General features: G+C 37.7%; 1 protein-coding gene across 5 annotated transcripts in view; it reads right to left on the bottom strand.

Moving 5' to 3' along the window:
• Positions 1-22,716, bottom strand: part of SNCAIP (synuclein alpha interacting protein) — an 86,833-nt gene that overhangs the window by 3,756 nt on the left and 60,361 nt on the right. For 3 of the 5 annotated variants that reach the window (XM_021546229.3, XM_085567636.1, XM_085567635.1), the window contains 5 exons: positions 18,255-18,380; positions 12,753-12,922; positions 6,145-6,237; positions 2,849-3,917; positions 1,007-1,074 (listed from right to left, as the gene is read on the bottom strand). In XM_021546229.3, coding sequence (XP_021401904.2) covers positions 1,007-1,074; positions 2,849-3,917; positions 6,145-6,237; positions 12,753-12,922; positions 18,255-18,380 — 1,526 coding nt within the window. The other 2 variants (XM_021546230.4, XM_021546231.3) reach the window with 2 other exon arrangements.

The following is a 22,716-nucleotide window of genomic DNA, read 5'->3' as shown; positions in this document are numbered from 1 at the left end:
TGCTCCCTCAAACTGCTGCTATCCAGTTTTCTGCACAGAAGTTTCCGTCTTTGTTTTCAAGAGAGAATAAAGCTTCTTGGAAATCTTACAGTTTCTGGTTTCAAATACACTGTGCCAATAGCTTCTGAACAAGACTCACATTTCCATTACAGAAATTGAGTTTTTAAATATGGGAAGGTCCTGGCAATAGAAAACTAGTGAATGGACCACCCCCCCTTCCCCCCTGTGTTAGAGATTTAGGAAACACTAACTTGAAAGTGAGTTAGGACTGTAGAAAAACTAGTCTCAAACTAACTTTACATTTCAGTTTAACAGAAAAAGAAAAAATTAATTTTTAAGTGTTAAGAGAAAATGACAAGTCATTTTTAGAGAGCATTTGCTTATAAAATAAACATTTTATCAATTGTTGATTTTTTCCAACATATCTTTATGGAATTGAGGGACTGGTTTCTATCTGCCTGAATAATCCTGATGGAACAGGACTAAATTAAGGAGTTTGAATACAATCAGAGTTAATCAAAATTTTAGAAAACAGATTTAACTTCAAAGTCTAAGGGAATATAAGAAAAATGTGTGAAAATTGAAGAGCACTTAGACTTACAGTAGTGCATTCTGCTCTATGGTCTCTGTAGTCTCTATTTAGAGATGAACTGTGGTCTTTTTGCTCTTCTCATGAGAGGAAATTTAATTTCCATTCTCATCTGGTACTTGACTTTTATTCAACAGAGGCAGATATTCAGCCAAAATCTGCCATATACCCTGCTGGATTTCGGAACATGAACAGTTTCTATACTTGCTTGGAAATGAAATCCTGTAGCCAGTTCAACAGTGACATCAGCAGAAATCCATCATAAATTTCTGTTTTTCTAGGAATTCAGATATTCATCTACTTTCCCTCTTGTGATTCAATCAATTCTAGTGCTTCAGTTACAATGCTAATAAACACATACAATTTGAGAAAAGAAGGCAACAGAGATGCTAAACATTACCATGCAAAAGCACATACCAAGCATAGTTACACAGCTCTTCTTTCAACGTGCTAGAAGAAAGACTGGTGTAGCTGAAGTAAGGATCCTAAAGAAGTATAACATCATAACAATTAACAGCATGCACAGAAATTCCCACATGCCTAACATGGAAATCTACTAAAACATGCAGTCAGCCACAGTAACATTTTAACAGATTTCCTTTTGCAACTGAATCTGTTACCTCTTTGAGATATGTGCTGTGGTCTTTTGGATTAGTATGAAAATTTCCTCCCAGTTCTGATGATGGCAGCAGGGACATGCAAATATGGCCTTTTCACAGAACAAGCATGTTATATTGCAAGCATCAACACTGTTAGAATTACTTCATACAATCCTTCAAATTTCTTAGGGGAACTACAAAAAATGCTCATGGCCTTTCCATCTATCAGCACATCTTTCAAAACAGGCTGTCTTTTCCCCATCACTATGAAATCTGAATTACCCATTAAAAAACCAAAAAAGCCATTGTGTTATATACTTCTTTGTTAGATTGGCTGTTCAACTAGATGGTGTGTGTCTTTAAAGACTCAAATCAGTAGTTCATATTGTGATTCTGATTAGACTTTGAGAAATGCAGTCCCACTTCTATTTAGCCCTTTAGGCCTCCTTTAAATTTTTCATTCAGTTTCATTTAATTTAATTTCAGTTTGCAATAGTACTACTCGTCTAACAGCACCCACTAATTTGGACTATTCACTGTTTCCCAGTTCTCTCTTTCCACTCTTTCTTTTGCCTCCTCTTTGTCTAAATTTTTCCTGTATTTTTCTCCCATTTACCTTGTCATACTTTTTACTGTACATAATTCACTACTGCTGCTCCTCCTCCTATTAGCCTGCTTTATGGTTTTTTTTTATCCTGAAATTATTCTTCGCCTCATGTCTTTCCATCCACTGCTTCCCTCCTTGCCTATCTTCCATAGAGGATTAAATCATCTACAATTCCCTCTCACTCACCTCTACTGTATCTCCAGATGCTCACATTTCTCTCCATTCCACATACTGCACCCACAGCATTTCCTACATCTGTCTCTTCTATTCAGTAAAAAATCACAGAATCATAGAATTAACTTGGTTGGAAAAGACCTTTGAGGTCATTGAATCCAACATATGACCTAAAAAATTGAAAGATGCATTTGTTCCAAGTATTTAATCCTTTTTTTAAACATGAGGACCAGCCTTTTAACTGCATGCACCCCTCTTTCCCTTGAGTTCCCAGAAAAGGCACTCTATTCACTGCAGAAAGGGGAAGATCTGAACCCAGTATGTTTTGTAACAGGCCAGAAGACTGTCCTATGAGGAGAAGGTGGGCAAAGAAGACTTGCTGCTGACAGCTTCAACACCTAGGGCTGACTGTAGCTCCCACAGAAGTTGGAAGGACCATTCCTGCAATTTTTCCTTGTTATTTTTCTTATTCGGTTGGCGCCATCAGTCTTTATAGGATAGGACAGGGCTAGTCCTTCAGATGTTTACTCCTAAGAAAACCCATGGTTTCAAGACTGATATTCTCATTGTATGTTTTTGCACTCACTGCAACACCAAACATAATTTCCATGAGAATCACATCTCTGTGGAAGCTTTAAACACAGAATATGGCAATTACATGCCCTAAGAGCACAGATTCTATACATAAGCAGTACCTGCCACTGCTTGGAAAATTCTTCCAAAGCTAAATAAGTGGATGGATTTTCTTTAGGTCAAATACAATAAAATATTTGTGTGTATCATTTTGCAATAGAAAGGCAGAAGGAAGATGTTGTCAAACTCATGCACTACTTAATGAGACAAGGAAAAAACAGCCCCTCCTTCTTTCAGTGTACTCACTGGCTTGTTTCTTCCTTTTGAGACAACTGCTGGATTTCCCTTACTTTCTGTTGTCTTCCTTCCTAGTGAGGTAAAAGGTAGTGTTGAGGAGGTTTTGATGAGGTTTGCTGTTTGACAGTTGTTGTTGTTATTTTGGTTGCCACTCAGTGTCTCCATTATGGATCGAAAGGCTCCAAAAGGCCTTTTCAGCTGGTCCCCTGCATGCTCTGCAGAGCTGGCTGGAGCCTGCACAAGTCCTTTACTCCGGTCTTTATCCTTTTCCTCATTTAGTTCTGACTCTGCTAGTTCCACCTGCACCACAGGCTCCTCAAAAGTTACTCGAAGTTTCAAATTTTGAGAGGTTCTGCGCTTTGAGGATGGAGACTTGAGAGCACTCTTTGGGCTAGTCGCAACCTTTTGGGCAGTAGCACTGTCTGTGCTGGATGGAGAGTTGTCTCCACAGAACGGGTTCTGAGGTACAGTACCAGACTGATATGGGGATTCATTATCCACATCGCTGCTCTCCGAAGTAGGGGAAGGACTGTGGCCATCCACAGATTTAGAGACCCTGATACCAAAAGGGAAGCGCCATCCTGCTGTGGAAGTATGCTTCTTAAGCATCATGTTCAAACTCTCTGTGCTCTCAACACTCTCCACTATAGGCTGAGGTCTTGGTTTGTCAGTTCTTTTCACAGGGGTGTTCTTATGGTCCTCAGAATTAGCTGAATCTGTATCAGACTCGCTAAGAGACCGCTGCATCAGTTGCCTCAGTCGGGCTAACTTCAGCTCCCTTTTCTCTGGCAAAATCTTCTTCACATTCTTGGAGGATGCATGAGCATCCTGAAATTCCAAAGTCAGCTTTTCTTGCATACACACATTTTCAGAGATTTCTTTCCCCAACAACTGACGCAAGATTTTATCGGAGTCCTCATCTTTTATCTTAGCTTGAGCATGAGTAGATGTGCTCATTCCCAAGCTGCCAAGAATCTGAATCCCATCTTGGGTGTTCAATTTACTTTTTGGTGGAGACAATTCATCTGCTTCAGATAGTTTCCACTGGAGCTTGCCAGAAGCAGGAGATGATGACAAGCTTAAAGAAAAAATGAGGAAATATCACAGTAAAATTAAGGCATATCTAAAATGTGAAAGTGGCATTTACAATATATGTGTCTGTCTCAGTTTATTGTTCCTTATCCTTTTCATTGCTACTCCCATGGAATTCATAACTGTGATGCCACAGCACAGACTCCATAGAGAAGGATGTAATACTGTTTCTACTCCTATGCAGAATCTGAGTATCTCTACTTTCTCTTACCAAAAAAAAAAAAAACAACAACCCAAATATCATTAAAATCAAAACACCAAATATGACTTTATGAGGAAAACTCCAGAGAAATGACTCCTATCTGTGTGAGCTGACATGCAAAAAAACTCCACAAGGCCAAATGCCTACTATCCAAGCTACATCATAATACAAAAGTAGCATATTCTAAGTTCTGTGAAAGTACCACCTCTCTGCACAGCATTGATTTCATAAATCTAAACTGTATCTGGTATTAATAATAACAAACCATATAAGACCTCCTAAAAAGTCAGGGCAATTTGCTCTGAAAACCTTTTCAGATATGAAATACTGAAAAGCAAGAGAAAGGTGACATGAATGCATTTCAACACTAACAGAATAATAAATTAAATTTAGAACTCCAACTGTTTTACAGAAGGAAACAGCAATTACAGCAATGTCTGATTTGTGAAGAATGTAAATTGCAAAGATCTTTTCTTTTCCTGTGACATATGTCAGAGCTCATAACACTTCACATTCTTACTGTAAACCACTTTTCCTCTAAGGACAAGGTGACAAAATTTAGGTTCTTGTGAGGCTGGCAAGCACCTTCTTCTCTGATGAGTCCATAGTTCTCACAGTGTAAAAAATTTACATGCCTATAATAAACACTCCATTTCCAACTAATTTTATGTTGGTTTTTTTTTTCCTGTGGCAAACCTACACACTCTGAAAAACATGCATTTATCTACAGTGCACACTCCTAATAAAAGGGATATGTTCTCTTAAATCTGCTACTGCCTCTTTGGATGATGAAAATATCTACAAGTGAGTTCCAACTAGAAGGAAAAGTAGTAGCCAATGATGAAATAAAATAAATAGAGTGTAATTTTCAGACTTGCTCTCTTAACCAAAATGATGTTGAAGTCTACCCTTTTACAGGAATAATGAATGATGAGAGATCTGCTTCCACCTGATCTTATCTGATACTGAAAGTAAAACAATCCTGGTGCACACCAGAACTCAGATGAGATACCACTTGAGAAAATCAGGCAGCAAAAATCACAGAAACCAAACGAGCTGGAAAACAGCTTTTGGTGCCATTGTCGCTGTTGAGCTGCACACACAGAAGACAAAAATTCCTAAAAAAGGGCAAAACCCCCTTTTTCCAGTGTGGCCTTCTGTTTCAGCAGGAGTTTGGAGTTTACAGCCCTTTCCTAGCTGAAGTTCTTTTACATGAATGTGTCTTCAATCCTAATGTCTTTGTTATCTACAACTGCAAATATCTGTACTTGTTTGAAACAGTGACACATGATATTCAGGGCCATGGAACACTTATACAGGAAAATGCTCTGTATGTGGCTTCCAGAGAGGAAAATAGATTAACAAATAAGGATAAATTGACTATATTTGCAGGTGAGTTACTTTATTTCTTTCAAAATCATCTTCAGATTGCTGTGAGAGTGAAGTCATGCTTCATAAGCTTCCATGCAGACCTCTCACTGTCAGAGAGACCCCGTCCTCTGTCTTCCTTTTTAATGTCTGAAACCTGTGCTTCTTTCTGTGACTCTGACAGGATACATAAACAATAGTTTCCAGAGTTTTGACTTTTTATACATGCTAGAGCAGGTAAGAGATTTAATGAGTATAATGAACCTTATTAATATGAAAGCAGGTTTTTTGGTAACTTTTTATAACTTACTGCTAAAAGTAATGTATGATAGGCCAACAAAACTTTACATTTTTTCTACGGTTTCTAGGATCTTCTGATGTTTGTTTAATTCAAAACATACTACATTCCACTATAAAACTGGCTTTCACTCTATTGCAAAGCAAAGACTATTTAGTTTATACTCAGGAATTTCCAATATTTATCAGCAATACTTACTGTCAAACTCTAGAAGCTCAGCTTCAAGTCCATGAGGTAGCCCCACATTTTCTTTACAGAACACATCTACTATTTAGCCAGATCACAGCTTCTCCTGATAACTGAAATGTGCAAATACAGGCTGTAGCACAGTTCCAGCCACCTTACCTCGGGGATGTAGGCAGTGACTTGCCCTCCAACCGCTGGGCTTCTAAAAGCTGCTGGAGCTGGTTCTGTAATGTCACACGTTCCACAGTCTGCCTGCAAGAAAATGGAAGACTCTATCTCAATTTTTTTAAAACTGACTGAATAAGTAAGTTACAGGAAAACTGAAACTACGCTTTCAACTTTGAATTAAAGAAAGAAGTTCTCTTCACCTGTACTTTATATACGGAATAGAAAATTTATAAATAAGAACATAGTGAGTTTGCGCTTCTGTCTGAATCTCTGCTGACATTTTGTGATCACTGTACAAGAACAACTGAGAAAAACTTATTTTTCAGATTATTTATTATACTTCATATAAGGACAAGTGTATGATCATAAGCACCAATGAAATGAAACTGACTCACAGACACAAAAATACGGTAAACTTAGGGCGCATAGATTAAGCAGCCACTTCCTACCTACGTTCAATGGATGGCCTTCATCATCCGTGCAACAGCTCAGGCAACTGTTCTCTCCCTTTCTATTTGCAAAATGAACTCAGAGAAAGTTTCTGCCCACTGGAAAGGATTGCTCCAAACTACAGTTGCAGGATGGATCTGGGTGTTTGATGTCTATACCACATCTGCTTTTTGTGCAACCTTTCCAAAGGTCCTACCTGGCCTCTGCATCCACCTTATCCTTGTACTATAACTACCCAAGTTTATCACATTGTGTGGTGTTGTGATCTACACTGTTTTTCAAATAACTTTAGAGACCGGCACTTAAAAATTGCAATAGTACCTAAAAATTGTTAATGAGAGTGATATCCACAGTACAAACTCCATTTTCCATTTGTCACCTGTAATCACATCTGTTTGTCCTGCAACATACCTATTTCCCTTGGATGGTCTCAGTTGAGCATTATAACCTGCAAACCCTCAAGTACAAGAATGGCAGATCAATTTGCCACAATTTCCCATAGTATTTTTCCTGCTTCTGTACAATTCAGACATTCCATTCTTACATCAAAACACCCCATTTTGTTGAAAATTAGAAATTTAGAGGCTTTTATTCCCTGGTCCTGACCAAATGACCATGGGAAAATTACTTTTTATCTGCTTCCCCCAGGCTCTGCTTCTGTTGCTGTCTATGTTTTTAGTACTTTTATTCTTGTTGGATATGCAGAACTAAGGCAGTTCTCTACCAGTGAGCTGGACACTTTCCTAGCACAAACGCCATCAGCAAAAGATTTAGCTGTGTTCCAAATGCAATTCTTATAACTGCCAATGTCAAGGCCAGAAAGAATCCAGATCACTTTTTAGAGGTTGTACTTACAGGGCTGGCAGAAAAAAGATGTTTTACTTTTAATATATCAAAGTGAGTTTGAAAAATGAAATAGAAATAAAGATGTGATCTTGACATACTACTTTGCATTTTACAACACAGCCATATTATATGTAGATCCTTTCTTTCTTTATTTTCCATCTTTCTTCCTCTGGCCTACACTACTTCTTTAGACTATTTTAAAATTACTTCTACCATCTGTCAACGTTAGCTTATATTGCAGATCCCCAGATACTCTCCTACAAGAGGCAGTGAAATTCTTTTTAGGTTGTGATGCAATTAATCTGTTTTCTTTTCCTTTTATAATTTCTTCAATTTCTTTTTCTAAATAATGCAGCTACCAGTTTTTTATGTTTTTAGCTTCAGAGGAGATCTATGACATGTCTGCCTCTTGAGGTAATGTTCATTCTACTTAAACAATTTATTGTGCTAAGAGTTGAAGTTTACTCCATTTTCACAGTTTAACTAGTTAGTACATAACACAGACACACACACTTCTTGCCAGCACTATACCTAAAGATAAATAACATACACATATATATTCCAAGATAATACTGGAAACAGGAGATTACAACCTCTTGGAATAGCAATACTGCAAAATACTAAAGCTAGACTGATTTAGAAGACAAGATCACTGTATCTTCAGAGGTAAGAGGTATATTCATTTTATTATAATTGATGGCCACATTCTGGGGATCTTACCTTAGCCAATGTTCCCAGTGAGTGATATGTAAAGACCCTTCAGTGTCTAGTTAAGACATCTGGGGACCCCAAATATCTCCTTATGGAATCAGAGAACTCAGTAACTGCAGAGGGAATAGGCTGAGGCACTGGCTTCTACAGGAGCATCTTTCATAGCATGTTTTTTTTATTTATCCCTTTTTTTTTTTTCAAAATAACACAAGAATGACTGTGCTACAAAGCAGAATATAAAATGGCTTAACTAAGTGAAAAAGAAATTAATATTTCAATGTTTTTATTTGGTTTCTTACTATATGTCTGTATAACGTTCTACCCCAAAAAAAACCCATATAACCAAAAATCACAGCAACCTGCACACACTTTACCATACCACTACAGAGATTTTATTATGCAGTTAATTTTACAGCTACTTCTAAGATGTTCCAGGAAAATAATGGGTTTCTTTCATACAGCAAAAAAAGTGTCTCCAACAGAGAATATTAAGATTATTTTCTCAGTCTTATCTTTTGACTCATGGTTTGTTTTGATTTTTGCCTTAACAGAGATTTTGGCTTGATAGCGTATCAGAAGAATCATTAGGTGTCTCACTCATTAACTGATTTCCCCATTCATAAATGCATGACTGTAAAATCTGGAAATGCAGGTCCATTTTCAGGCAGCATTGCATAAGACATCTATGGAAGCACTCACTTTATGTCATTAATTCTGACATGGTTTCTTCAGAGCAGGAAAGCCCAAATAATACAAGTTATACTGCATGTAGGAATTTTCTACATGAGCAACCATGGATTTTTTTGCACAGGTGAAATCAGTGCGAGAATAACTAACATTGTAAGACCTGTGAAGACCTCAGGAAGTAAAAGGAAAGCAAATTTCTTTGTATAGTCTCTACAGGAAACTTCTGTGACTGTTCTAAGTATTTTGTTTAGCTCAGAAAGTCATACTGGATTTTAAACAATCTGTAATTAGGAAGAGATTTAAAGGAAAGCTTACATTTTGAAACCAGTAACACCAGGTCTTTGTAGGCCTCTTTTCTTTTTACCTATGGAAAGAATTGCTTAGATTTTTTTCCCTTTTAGGGGAAATCCACAGCTAATACTCTTGTGAAGATTTGATGGAACATTTGTAATTTCCACTTACTTCCTTCTTCCCAATATAAAGGCTTTAGCCTCTGAATGGAGACTTAGAATATTTTTCTATACTCCTTTGTATTTGTCATCTGAGCTGCTTTGGTTCAAAGAGCTGAAAGATGTGAAGACTGGAAAAAAATGATGTTATTGTTTTGATTTTGTGTTTTCTGTTAATAAATGGCTCCAAACAGAGTGATGGTTTGGAATAAGTTCTCTCTAGAATTCCTCTGTGTTGCTTTTCTTCTTGACTGGAAGAACTCACAAAAACAGAATGGAACATCTTTTCTTTGGGTTAAAACCTTTGAAGATATAGGTATTGATAAGTACTCGTCTAAGAGAGTTTCCGCACTATTTTTCCTCTTATCAGTCTTTCTTTGGCTGGGGAAATAGTATTACCAGATGAGGCTCCTTTGTTTCATCAATAAGGAACTCAAAAAAAAGAAGATTGCATGATCAGCTCTCACTTATGAAAACTGAGGGAAGGCTGGGAAGCACATAAGTGCCCTCAGTGTTGATACTGACAATTCAGGTAATCCATCATGATAAAATCATACCTCTTCTCTCTCTAGAACAGTGTTCATTAACCCTGGGAGAAGTATTGGTGAAAATCCAGGAAAGACAGCTTAACTGCACAGGTTGCAGTTATTCCTATGTAACAGCTATGTTACATACATATGAAAGAATTAGATAGCAAACTTGACTCCCGTCTGTTGACATCTAATGTCCTCAGGATCTTCAGAACTGCTTTCAAGATTTTCAGAGGTGTTGCAGCCAGTGAATTCTCCTGCTGTGAATAAGGCCCCCTTGATGAGTTGCTCCACTTTGTACCATCCTTGGATTTTTCAAAAGGATGGCAACTGCAAAACAGGGCAAAAGTCTTCTTCCATCATTCTTTATGGCTCCTGAGCATGAGCCTCTGAACACGGTCCATTGGTTTATCAAAACCACTTGTGGCCTGAGGCCAGCAGTCTCAATAGCCACGCAGAAGCTGCTCCCTCAAGCAGAAAATACATTATTTCACTGCCTCAGTAAACTGAAACAGGGTTCCCACAAGAGACATATGTTGTGGAAGAGGGAGAAAAGGTTGCTCCTGCACTTACTAAAACTAATCTGAAGCCTGAAAAATAGGCTGCTGAAGGGAAGCAGACTTAACTCCAGATGAAACAAATAAATTCATCAGGAGTCAGATAAGTATAATTTCAATGTCTTCCTATGGATGCAGTCTGTGAGACAACAGGGATACTCGGTAAAGGGCTAAAGCTTTTGTCATGAAAGTCACAACTGGACTATTTCTGTGGGACTAAGACTCATATAACAACTACTTTTTTTCCAAATGAGAGGTAAAACTTTTATCAAGTACTGGGTGCGAACAAAAAAGAACTGAAACATGGGTATTCTGTGGCTGCCACATCTACTTCCTGGTGTGTGTGTGTATAGTTTTTAATTTTTTTTTCCTATTGAATTATGGGGAAAATGTATTTCATTATATTACTCATTATATGAGTCAGCTGCTAATTCTGTCTTCTAGGGAAATACCCAATGTTTATTTTTTTCCTTTATGTCAGATGATTGTATTTTTCAGCAAATGGACCAAGTACAACCAGGTATGTTGACATATCCAGGGAATATTGTCAGGCTGTAAATTATGAAAATGATACATTTTATAATGATTCTTACTGGGATACACAAAACAGAGTACTTTAGACCTTATCGGGTAAGAGATTTGCTAAATAAAATGCCTTGGCAAGAGCAAACAGAACTTTGAGACTTAAATCAAGATTTCAAGATTTAATCAGACAGATCTACCAGAAAAAGAATATTACTTCAAACTCTGCAAGCAAGAGATGTTGTAAAATGCGTAAGTTTGTTTGCGTGATTTTTAATCCAATCATTGTAGTAAAATTTCACTAGCCTTCCTAAAATACTATATAAGAATTTGTATTCAATAATAAATTCCGATTCTTTGACTACCTTTGACCATCTCACCAAGTCCCTGTCTCTCTCTCATCATCACTGATAGATCCTCAATTCAGTGTTTGTATTTATAAATGTAAAAGCATGAAGATATTGCAAAGAGAAAATGTAAAGGTAAACACAGGGCAATCACTTCTCTATTACTGTCATGGACAAAAGAGATTCAACATGGGGAATGTAACTTAATTCATAGTTAATTAACATAAATTTCATTACTGGTTCAGGTATTAGGAAACAAAGGACAGACATTTAAAACATCTATCCTCTCCTTTTCCAAGTTCCACTTCTCTCCCAGATTCATCTGCACACCTAGCTCCTCTTCACCATTCTCAGGCTTCACTCCAGATACCTCTCTTGCCCTCTTGTCATTGCTGCAGGTTGTCCCCAGTCTTTTCAGTAAGCCAACATGTAGCACAGGTCAGGGTTCATGTGTAGCACTTTCTCTCTGTTGTTCCTTTCTTCCCACCCTCTCCTGTTCTGTAGTGCAGGTCTTTGACAGGCTGCATTCCATTCAGGAAATCACTGAGTCTCAGCTTGTCCATGTGCTACAGCCTTTTTAAGGGATGTACCTGCTCTATCATAGGTATTCCAGGGACCATTTGGGGCTGTGCCTTCTCCACCATGGCGCACCTCCAGCTCCTCTGGCCTTGCTGTTCCCTGTGATTGTCACTCTTCTGTTTCCTTTGTCTCTCTGGCATTTTCTGCTCTTTTTTAGCCATGTTTTCACAGAATGACCAGTGGGGCTTAGCTGTGTCCTGCAGTGGATCTGTTTCAGAGAGTTCTGTCTAGCAAAGGGAAACCCCTCACTCATTCTCACTGAGGCCACTCTGCAGCTCCCCTGGTACCAGAGTATTGTAATTTATACCAAATACAATTAGCTACACATTTACCACCATAAAAAGATATGGTCTCCTTGAAACATGGGGTTATCAGTAGTCATTTTCATTGACTGTGATAGCTGACATCTTGATCATATACCTATACTGGAAAAATGTCAGGTCAGTGCTGGTGGTTTCTAAGAGTCTTATGAGGATATTGACATGCTAAGCCACAGTAACTGTCTCTACAATTAAAGCAAGCAACTAGAAAATTTGTGTTTCAACATAATAGGGTCTTTACAGAATACTTAATGAAAACTATACCAAAATATTAAAACCAGTTCATATGACGAAATAGAGAATAGAAGGTTATTTCCTGAGTAGCCATTGTAGGTTTTGGTGACTTTCCAAGACCAAAAAAAAGCTCCTTGCGTTTACTGTCTCTACTACTCCTGCCAACATCAACACCCAGCACTGTAGATAAAAACATGCTATATGAGCAGAAACGATGATCTGTAATTATGTGATTGCCAGATATGCAAAGGGAAAAGGAACTGGATTTCTTCATACATACCCTTTTCAGCTGCCACTGCTAATAAACTGAAGATCAATTAGGGTATTGTTTTAAGATAATCCCTCTTGCTAGCAATGAAACACTTACTCCTTCAGCTGCTTAGTCAGCTTGACAACCTGAGAGGCCAGTGACATACATGTCTCCACAACTACTAAGTAGCGGGAACACATGGTGTGCCCATGTCGCTCAGCACTTTGAGAGGGTTTCTCTCCCACATGGTTTTGCATGGTGACATTTGCTCCATATTCAACCAATGTCTGTAAAAACATAAAAGGGAACAGCGGCATCTGTAAGTGTAAATCTCTGCTGTGATTTCTGATCAGCACAAGAATGGTTGGAGAAAAAGCATTCCTGAATAAAATGCTTGAAAAACATTAGTCTAAGCCAGTAATTTTTAAAATTCAGTCACTGACAAAAACACTGACATGTTTGCAGCTTGAATTCAAACCACATACCAATAAAATATACCACTCAGGTGCAACAGGAATACAGAAGAGTGAGCTGCAGTTCAGAGGAGCTATAAAGAGACTATATTTTATAAGTTACTCCTTCCTCTCCCCTTGAAGTTCTACTAAATTAATTTGTTTTCTGTTCATTCATTTGTATAGCATAGCATCACTTGTAGCATTCATACAAATGAAAACAGGACTTTTGTCTGGCCACCTATTGATTCTCTCCTGCACCACAGTAACAAACTTTTGCAGATGTAGATGCATTGTGATAACTTTACATATAGCAGACCTAGAAAAGAAGACACATGACAGCTGTTCTAGATGACATCCAGGTCCAGAGCAGCATGAACATATTGCAAGCCAGTTTATAGTGGGTAGTGATAAGCTGTAATAGTTTGCCACGTCTTTTCTTGGGATCCCCACACTGCAAGGTATTGCAACATACCCTCAGAATCTCATTTTAGTAATGTCTTTGCTGCAGCATTTGCTGACTCTTTTTGTTAACTCTTCATTTTCTACCACAGCAGAATCCCAATGTTTAAAACACTCTATAGGGAAGTCTCAGTGTCCTGACTCTTAACTAAGCAATGCTTAGATATGAAATATAGGGCAGATACTTTAGGCCAGATAGGCACAAATTTCTTATTGCAGATAAAGAACTGTAAAATTACTATATCAATCCAGCTGGAATTTTTGGGAAGTCTGGTCACTATGACTTTTTAATACTGAGAGAATCTCATTGCTTTGCACTTTCTTAGTTAGTCACTATTTTCTTAAGACATACTGATATATGTGTCAGCTTTTAGTCTTCAAGAAAAATAAGATTTTATACTCTGATGTATATCCCTGTGTTACTCACAGTACCAGAAGAGAACCCTAGCTTGCTGCTGGAGAACCATCCAGGTTGTAAGCATGACGTTTGAATTATTCTGAGACCAGACAAATAGTGTTCTATATGCAAAAAAAGTTCTGTCTGACCTCAAGACATCCAATAACTAAAGCAAGATTTCAGACCAAATCTTCCCTCTTTATAATCTGTTTGTGATAATCAGAGTTAGGAGCTATTTGCATTACTGGAGTAGGTAAATAGGACCTAAATATTCTCAGCAATGCTTCGATATGCATTGATACCAGCCACTAGGAAAACTTGTGATCCTGTACAGACAGAAACTACAGCATCATTAACTTCAGGCATACACATGCAGAAGAGGGATTGTATGGCTGAGCTCTTGGTTAACTTATCCAAGCAGAGCTGGTAAACCACTGAGGGTTGGAGTGACTTGGATAACTACAAACAGCAGACACAGAGACCTCAACATATGACAGAGAAGTGGAATGGGTGGTCTGTCTGATCTGCTAAAACCGTACAGAAAGGAAAGTTATGAACTCTTGCACTGCATCTCATATCAATAGGTTGTGCTTAATTTGTCAAGAAAGAAAACAAAGGAGAGTTATTACCTTGCATAAAGTAATCATATAGTTTGAAACATGATAGAGCATCATGTGATTATATTATATTATATTATATTATATTATATTATATTATATTATATTATATTATATTATATTATATTATATTATATTATATTATATTATATTATATTATATGCTTATAAACACAGTAAGTAGGCCAAGGAATCACTGGCAGCCTGTGATTTTTCAGTTTTTATGCTGTCGCCTACAGTTTCTCTGTTTTCTTTATCACTTCTTTATTCTTACCAGATTATTCACTGTGCATTATATTAAATTAGACTGTAAGCTTACTGGGCACAGAGCTTATTTTGTTTCACAGCACAAAGTATCAACTACACTTAAGTCTGTGAGGTGTTAGTGAAGTGATATCACTGACATTGGGTATTTTTATCACCACTAAGTATTTTCATGATTTTCATGACTTATTTCTCATGGCCTCACTTCAACAATAAGTACTTCTTGAATTGCACATTTACTTAAAATAAAATAATCTTTAGAATTCAAAGGCATTTATTAAGGTTTGTTCTTCACAGGGAAAGCAGGGTTTGTTTGTTTCCTTGTTTAGTTCCATGAAAACATCTGCAGATGTCACCACTCTGTTCAAAATAATCTATACCCATTTCTCCTTCAAATGCACTGCACATCTTGATGAGGCACTGTTGAGACCCTAAACACACATGCCACAGGAACCCTACACACACCCTTTACCACAACAGTGCCCCCCACCAATAAATCATAAACATTTCTTCTATCCATTTTTTTTCAACTGATCATAGCAATTGGCTACAATACAATAGTAAACCCAGTAGATTCAGCGTGGATGTCATGGTTTGTTTATTTTATTCTCTTATGAGTTTCTACAGGATCCATTCTTCAAGTCCTTAAGAAAAAAGACATGTCCTCTCAGTAAGAAAACACAGAGATGGTCATGTTCTCCAAATCTGACTGTTTTCTTTTCAAGTCTATTCATTCAGCTCAACCTGTTTTTCTTTCTTCATTATGCGATACTCTCAAACTGGCTTTTACAGAGTTATGTCTTCTGGGTGAGCAAATATATAAATAGACTGCAATAATAATAATAGCTCTGCAGCTGTAGATACAGCCTAACAGTGTACACAAATATACTTAGCTCTCTGGAGAGATTAGCTAATGAAAATTCACTCTGTATTTCTTTTTGGGTTGGACTAATACAAATGTTCTGTGTTTGCTGTGGCCTGAAGAGTGATGTGGATTGGTTCATGTATGGTAACATGTTATTACATGTTTACTGATACATATCTGAATCCTTAGAGATTTACTCCTCCTTCTTAGACATGTTTTCCTCCCTAACTTGACTTAATCACTTAAATTTTTATTTCTTGCCTTTCTGCCAAGAGGTTATTTGTTTTTTTTATCTATTCTTCTCCAATGTCTAGTTTCTTTATCAAATACCTCTCTGCAATTTCCTGGAATAATTTTATTATTATTTCTTCTCCAAAGAGCTTTTGCTCAAAGTGCCGACAACACAAACACTGAAATGTACTCCTGTGACTAATAATTCTAGCAAATTTGATTGACAGAGGGTACGTCTGCAATTAACACAAAGTTAAGTTGCTTCACCTTCAATAATTTACCGGAAGTGCTGATCAGCCAGGGAGGTTCCAGTGAGTGGAAGCTGCCAAACTTGGCACCCATGTATACAAGGGTTTGAGGAAAGAAGGATCCAGGGAAGAGCAGGTCTGTCAGCCTGATCTCAGTGCCAGGCAAGTTCATAGAGGAGATCATCATGACCATCCTCATGCAACAAGTACAGAACAACCAGGGGATCTCACGCATAGCATGGGTTTATGAAAGGCAGCTTTTGCTTGACCAACCTGATCTCATTCTATGACAAAGTGACTGACCAGATGAGGAAAAGGTGTATTTACCTAGATTTTAGTAAAGCCTTAGATATGTTTCCCCACAGTATTCTCCTAGAGAATCTGGCTGCCTATGGTGTCATTGAGTGAAAAAGTGGCTGGTGGTGAATGAATTTACCTCCAGATTGTGACTGGTCAGTGGTGGTGTTCCCCAGGGCTCAGGGTTGGAGCCAGCCCTATTTAAAGCAATCAACATGGACAAGGGGATCAAATGCATCATAAGTAAATTCACAGATATGTCAAGTTGGACAGGAGTGTTGATCTGCTCGAGGGCAGGAAAGCTCTGCAGAGGGATCTGCACAGACTGGATCAAAGGGCTGAGGCCAACTAGATGAGATTCAACTGCACTTGGACCACCCCAAGCAGCACAACAAGCTTGGAGCAGAGTTGCTGGAAAGCTGCCTGGCAGAAAAGGACCTAGAGGTGCTGGCTGACAGTGGTTGAACATGTGCCCAAGTGGCCAAGAAGGCCAAGGGCATCCTGGCCTGTGTCCACAATAGTGTGGCCAGCAGGACTACGGCAGTGGCCATACTGCCATACTATGCACTGGTGAGGCCACACAAGCCCTGTGACCAGTTCTGGGCCCCTCGCAACAAGGAAGACATTGAGGTGCTGCAGCAAATTCAGACAAGGGTAGCAGAGCTGGAAAAGGGTCTGGAGCAAAAGCCCTATGAGGTTGAGGAGGCTGGGGTTGTTTAGTCTGGGCAAAAGGACACTGATGGGGGACATTGCTCTCTACAATTGCCTGATAAGAGGTTGTAGCCAGGTAGGAATTGGCCTCTTCTCACAAATTAACAGAATGAGAGGAAGTGACCTCAAGGAGAAGTTTAGATCAGCTATTACGAAAAAAAAATTCACAGAAAGGGTTGTTAAGCACTGGAACAGACTGACCATTGAAGTGGTGGAGTCATTTTCCCTTAAAGTGGACAAAAAATGGGCGTGGATGTGGCATTTGAAGACATGCTTTAATGGTGAATATGGTGATGGAACTAGTTTGATCAGACTTTATGATCTTTGAGGTCTTTTCCAGCCTTAATGGCTAATGATTTTGTGACCAGCCATCCAGTTCCACTCCATGACTTTTTTGTTATGCTTGCATTGAACACAGGTGCTGGACAGAGGTATCCAAACTGGCTAATTCTGGCTCCTCTAGGTACTGTAGATGTGTAAGCCTTCTCAGCTGGACAAATGACCATTTTTTAGCACCTCTGTAAACAGAACTATATTGTTTTCAGAGGCCAAGATGAGTCAGAAATTAGTTAAATTAGTTAGAAATCAACATCACTCTTCATTGTATAGCACAGATTTATTCCAGGATGATAAGTCTGAAAAGGATGGTTTATTCAAGGTGTAAACAGTTCAACAAACCTATCTTCTATAATTCCCCTCATCTGGATAGCTACAACTATCCTTTCTCAACGGAAAAAGAAACAGAAGGAAAATATCGGAGTAATGAGAAAAGTATGCATATCTGCACTTGCTGCCCTTTGTAACACAAAAACATACATATTAGCTGTTTATATATAAACAATATAATCATGTTTTCATCTTGCAATACAAGTTAGTTTAGGTTTACAACAGCATACTCAAGAGTAGAATCACAACCTGGAGCTTTTCAGTATTTCAGTTTGACTCCTACTGATTTAAAGTTCTTCCTTCTGATATATTTTAATGAATCAATAAGTATCCCCACTTAGATTTCTAATAATACAGTTTTGGCATTCAAGCTTGAAGTTTAGAGATTTCTGCTATAGCTATCACTCTACCTGTATGCATCCTAGATAGCCATGTTGAGCAGCTATGTGAACAGCAGTATTTCCATCCTGGTCAACTTCATCCAGTGAAATCCCTTGTTCTTGCATAAACTGAAGAAGCCATAAAAGGATTTTCTCCTAAGGGCAAAGAAATGTCACAAAAGGTAAGAACTAATAAAAAGGAATACTGGTGCTGTCATCTATAATTAATACTATCCAATAATTCTTTGTTTTCTCTCTTAACTTTGTAGACTTAGTGCATCATGGAACTTTGGTTTGTCTTTTTCAGGGTTTTGGGTTTCCTTTTTTCCTCCCAAGGAAAAAAGCTGAAATATTTTATTTTATAAAAAGAAATAACAGGAAAAACTCAAATACTGTAATGCATTCTGAGAAATTGTACATGAAGATTGTGAGAGCTTCTGTATTGCTGATGAAACCTGAGAAAGAATAACCTGAAAATCCTGAGGAAGAATATCAAGCTGAAAATCAGGTTGTGAAATTTGGTCAAACATCATAAGCCTCTCTGGAAAATTAAAATAGGATTATGCTCAGATCACAGAGCTGAGCAATTAGATTCTTCAAATCTATAATCATTCCCCATCTCTGTGTGTTTGTGCTAAAGAAGAAGAAACACAACTAAAATCAGAAAATAAAGCTACCCTAATAACTCAATGTATTGACTCATGGACCATTTGTATGTCCTGCATGTTGGGAAGGATAGGGAGACTTGGACTGCAAAAACTTGTTGGTGAAGGTCTGGAAGCCAAAACTGAAGTAGAAACTTTCTTTTTTTTAACACCACCTTTTTTGTGTGTATATAGGTGCAATACACATTTATTTGGGTATTCTTTTCTAACAATGGAGAGTTACACATGTGCACTAAGCTTTTTTGATTTCTTATTTTCCCCAGGGAGTTTATTTGGAAAAAAAAAATTCTTCTCTCTAGGAAGTTCCCATGTTACACAAGATTAAATTTCATTTTGCCATAATGAATACAATACATATTGAAAATCTAGAATAAATCTATAGATTACATGGAAAAGTGGGGTCCTTTAAAGCTGACTACAGCTGCTTTCCCAGTTTTTCTGTCTGGAAAGGTTAAAATACTAAATTACTTCCTAGCATAAAACTTTTTTATTTAAATGTGTATTTTTTAATGTCTTGCATTGATATCTATCATGTTATACTGACTCAGATCTACATTTCAAAGGGGCTTTGTGGATTCTAGGTTACTGAGGCAAACACTGATGCACAGGCTTAATCTGCAGCACCTTAGTAGCTTCAGTGACACATAAGTACATAATCACCCAAAATTAGAAATGTGATAAACTAAAGCAGACATAAATAAAACAGTACTGAAACCACATACAGGACACTGAGCAGTAATTATTAGAAAAGACAAAGAATAAAAATGAAGAAATAAAATTCTTAAAACGTTGGATATAAACCTGCATTTTTTGGTGTAAAAGTACTACAAAAATTTTAATCTCAATGAAAAGGAGAGGACCTTTCTAGACCTACTCCAGGATGATTCTGTCTATTTAAGCATCTGGGTCCCTGATTACTGCTTCAGAGGGCTGCTCTGTCTGATGCTTATCTTCTTCATATCTTCACTTTAGCAGCAATTTTGTTCTTATTACAGGGTGAAGGAATAGGTATTTTGACTTCTCCTTTGCTGAAGGCCCTACACAGCTAACAGTCAGCATGGAGAGATGACTACATATCACATATCCCTTTAAAAATACTTTTGAGCATTTCTCAATAAGCCAGTGGTGCTGGCCAGCAAGGAATAAAGATTGTACTACTCCTATGACTTGTCCCTATGTTTTAATAATTAAAAGAAAAATATTTTAGCAAAACTGATTTGCAGAATTGGAAGACAACTATAGCTTTGAAATAATATATTTCTTTGGAATATATAAGAGACCAGAATGTTAAGCATGTTCTGTAATTTTATGATCACAATCAGCATGGAGCAAATTATACTTTCTAGTAATTTGTCTTATCAACAAGGAAATCTAGTGGCTGGGTGGCTCTGTTCAATCATCTATACTTAGGACTACCTGTACACTAAGTGATCACAGGCACAGTGTCATAAGTCACAACAAATGTTTTGTTTCAACAAATGTATCCTTGACCAAAAAAAAACCCAAGAAAACAAATAATTGTTTCACTTAAAACCAGTGAAAACAAAACCATCTTGTATCAAAATATGTCACATTTCACTTTATTAACACTCATAATATGTATTTGCAGGAAAAATCTTTTCTGAAATAGATTTATAGTCTTCAATTTATTCAAACATAAGGAAAGATAGTAAGACAATTCATCAAATGAAGACAACGAAAAATTATCACTTTTTTTGTGAAGTAAGAGTAACTGATAAATACTGATAAATTATTCAGTATTACTTTAAAGTCCTACAAATGCTTATGCTCCAGCAGTTATTAAACCCTCTCTGGCATATTCTAGACCTACAATAATACAAATCTCTCTGCAAAAAGATTTCAGGGAAATTTGGGACAGGCTGCTGACTTTGGTTCCATCAGACGACTTTTAGAGAAGAAAGTACAGCTAACATGGACAACATAAATCATGACATGGCCTACAAAGGGAAGGGTAAGCATGCTGAAGAGTACTGTATCTACAGCTAATCCTAGCCTCATCACTTGGTATCAATTAAATAAGCTGGCCTTCCCAGTATCCCTTCACAGTAGAGGAGTAGGAGTGAGTGAAAACAACACATTTCCTTTGTAATAATGACAATAGACAGGAAGACAAATATCCTGAGGTGTAAAACAAAGGTGTTTTGTTAAGTATCTGCATATTTGACTGTCATATACTCCTTCCCATTGTGCTCTCCAGAACTGTACCACCATCAAAGCATGCACAGGACCCCTTCTAGGTCCTCAGTTATGTTTCAGGCTGGTTGACCAAAGTCTTCCTAGATTCTCCTGAGTTCAGAAACCACAAAGCCTTGGCATTCCCCATGCTCTGCCTCTTACCTGTGCAGTCCATACCACAGTATCCCTGACAGAAAGATATTCCAGCCCCATGAAGCTCTAAGTCAGTACTAGGACAATGTGCACCCAGGACTGCACCACCACATTCCTGTGAGATGGTGAACTGGGTCAGATACAGCTGGCATGCCCAGTACTCATGACTATGCCCAGTGTGAAAAGGCCAGCCAGCCATCATGGTTTCTCTTGTATAATCTCATGCTTAAAGAAACCCTTGCTAGGAGCTACGCTGACCAGGCTACAGGTTGACTTTGAGCTTTTGTTCTCTTCAATCACATTAATTTATGCGATCCCCTCTCCCATTGGAAAAATAAAATGTTGCTACATGTCCTTGGAGGCAGGCCATGACTGTAGTTTGACGACTTTTAACATAGGAACTTTGCTATGAACTCCCTCCTGCTGCCCATTCTAAATTATAATTCTTGAAGAAAAATACGGCATGCCTGTCTAATGCCTGCAGAAACAATGGATAGACTGACTGTCTTAGAAAAGGATTCAATAACAGGTCTTCCTTGTAAAAATATTACTCTTGTAATTCTGCCAAGACCAGTGTTTACATGGATTATCTCTCATGTAAGTAATGGTAAAATAAATTACAGGACAGTGCCAAGTAAGCATTTAAATTTCTTGAAGTTTTTTTTTTTTCTTAACAGAGTTGGGTAAGATAGTCTGGCACCCCTTCAGCCTCAATATTCCCTCATTTTTAAAGGTTGTTTATGGATTATAAAATAAAAGATAATTGGCATTACATATGAACTTTGTTTGGCATTCAGCTAACTAAAAAAATTTGGCAGTAATTTATATATCAATTTATATATCAAATTTCATGGGTGGCTGACTGTAGCTGGTGTTTCTTAAGTGGTAGAGCTTCCGTTCTGCTTTGACAAGAATCTAGATAAAGTGTGCCAAATCTGTTTCTGGCAGTAGATACCATAGCTCACTGAAAAAAAACCCAAAACTTCACTGGCTTTAGTTTATATAAATATCTTTAGAGATGAGGACAAAATCAGGTTAATCAAGTGAAGACAGGAATTTAAGTTCACATGCAACTTTCTCTTCCCAACTTTTTATTCCCAGTAATAAGCACTCTTTTCTCTAATCCAGTTCTGATCTGGCTCACATATTCTCTATCCTCAGTGTTAAGTTTACAGCAAACTTGCTAACACCAGCAATCTGTATAACAAGCAGGGTCCTATCTCACACCAGTAAACATCTGTATAGTAGGAAAATGTGGTGACACGCAGCTGTGCGAAAGGCAGAAGTCTTTGTGAATCTGAACTTAGAAAGTTTTCTTTTCTGTGCTCCCCTGAGCCCTCACCCCTCCCCTGAGTTATTCCCATTGGATTTGACCTGTAATGTATTCAGGCTGGACACTGTCTCTATTTGTTTTCCCTTATCACCTATACTCCCTATAAAAACTGTAACCAGACCCCCGCTCCTCTGTCACTTGTGCC

Source organism: Lonchura striata, chromosome Z (assembly GCF_050655825.1).
Source record: "Lonchura striata isolate lonStrDom1 chromosome Z, ASM5065582v1, whole genome shotgun sequence".
Classification (NCBI taxonomy): Eukaryota; Metazoa; Chordata; class Aves; order Passeriformes; family Estrildidae; genus Lonchura; species Lonchura striata.
Note: the sequence above shows the minus strand (reverse complement) of the source record. Positions and strands in the feature narration are given on the sequence as shown.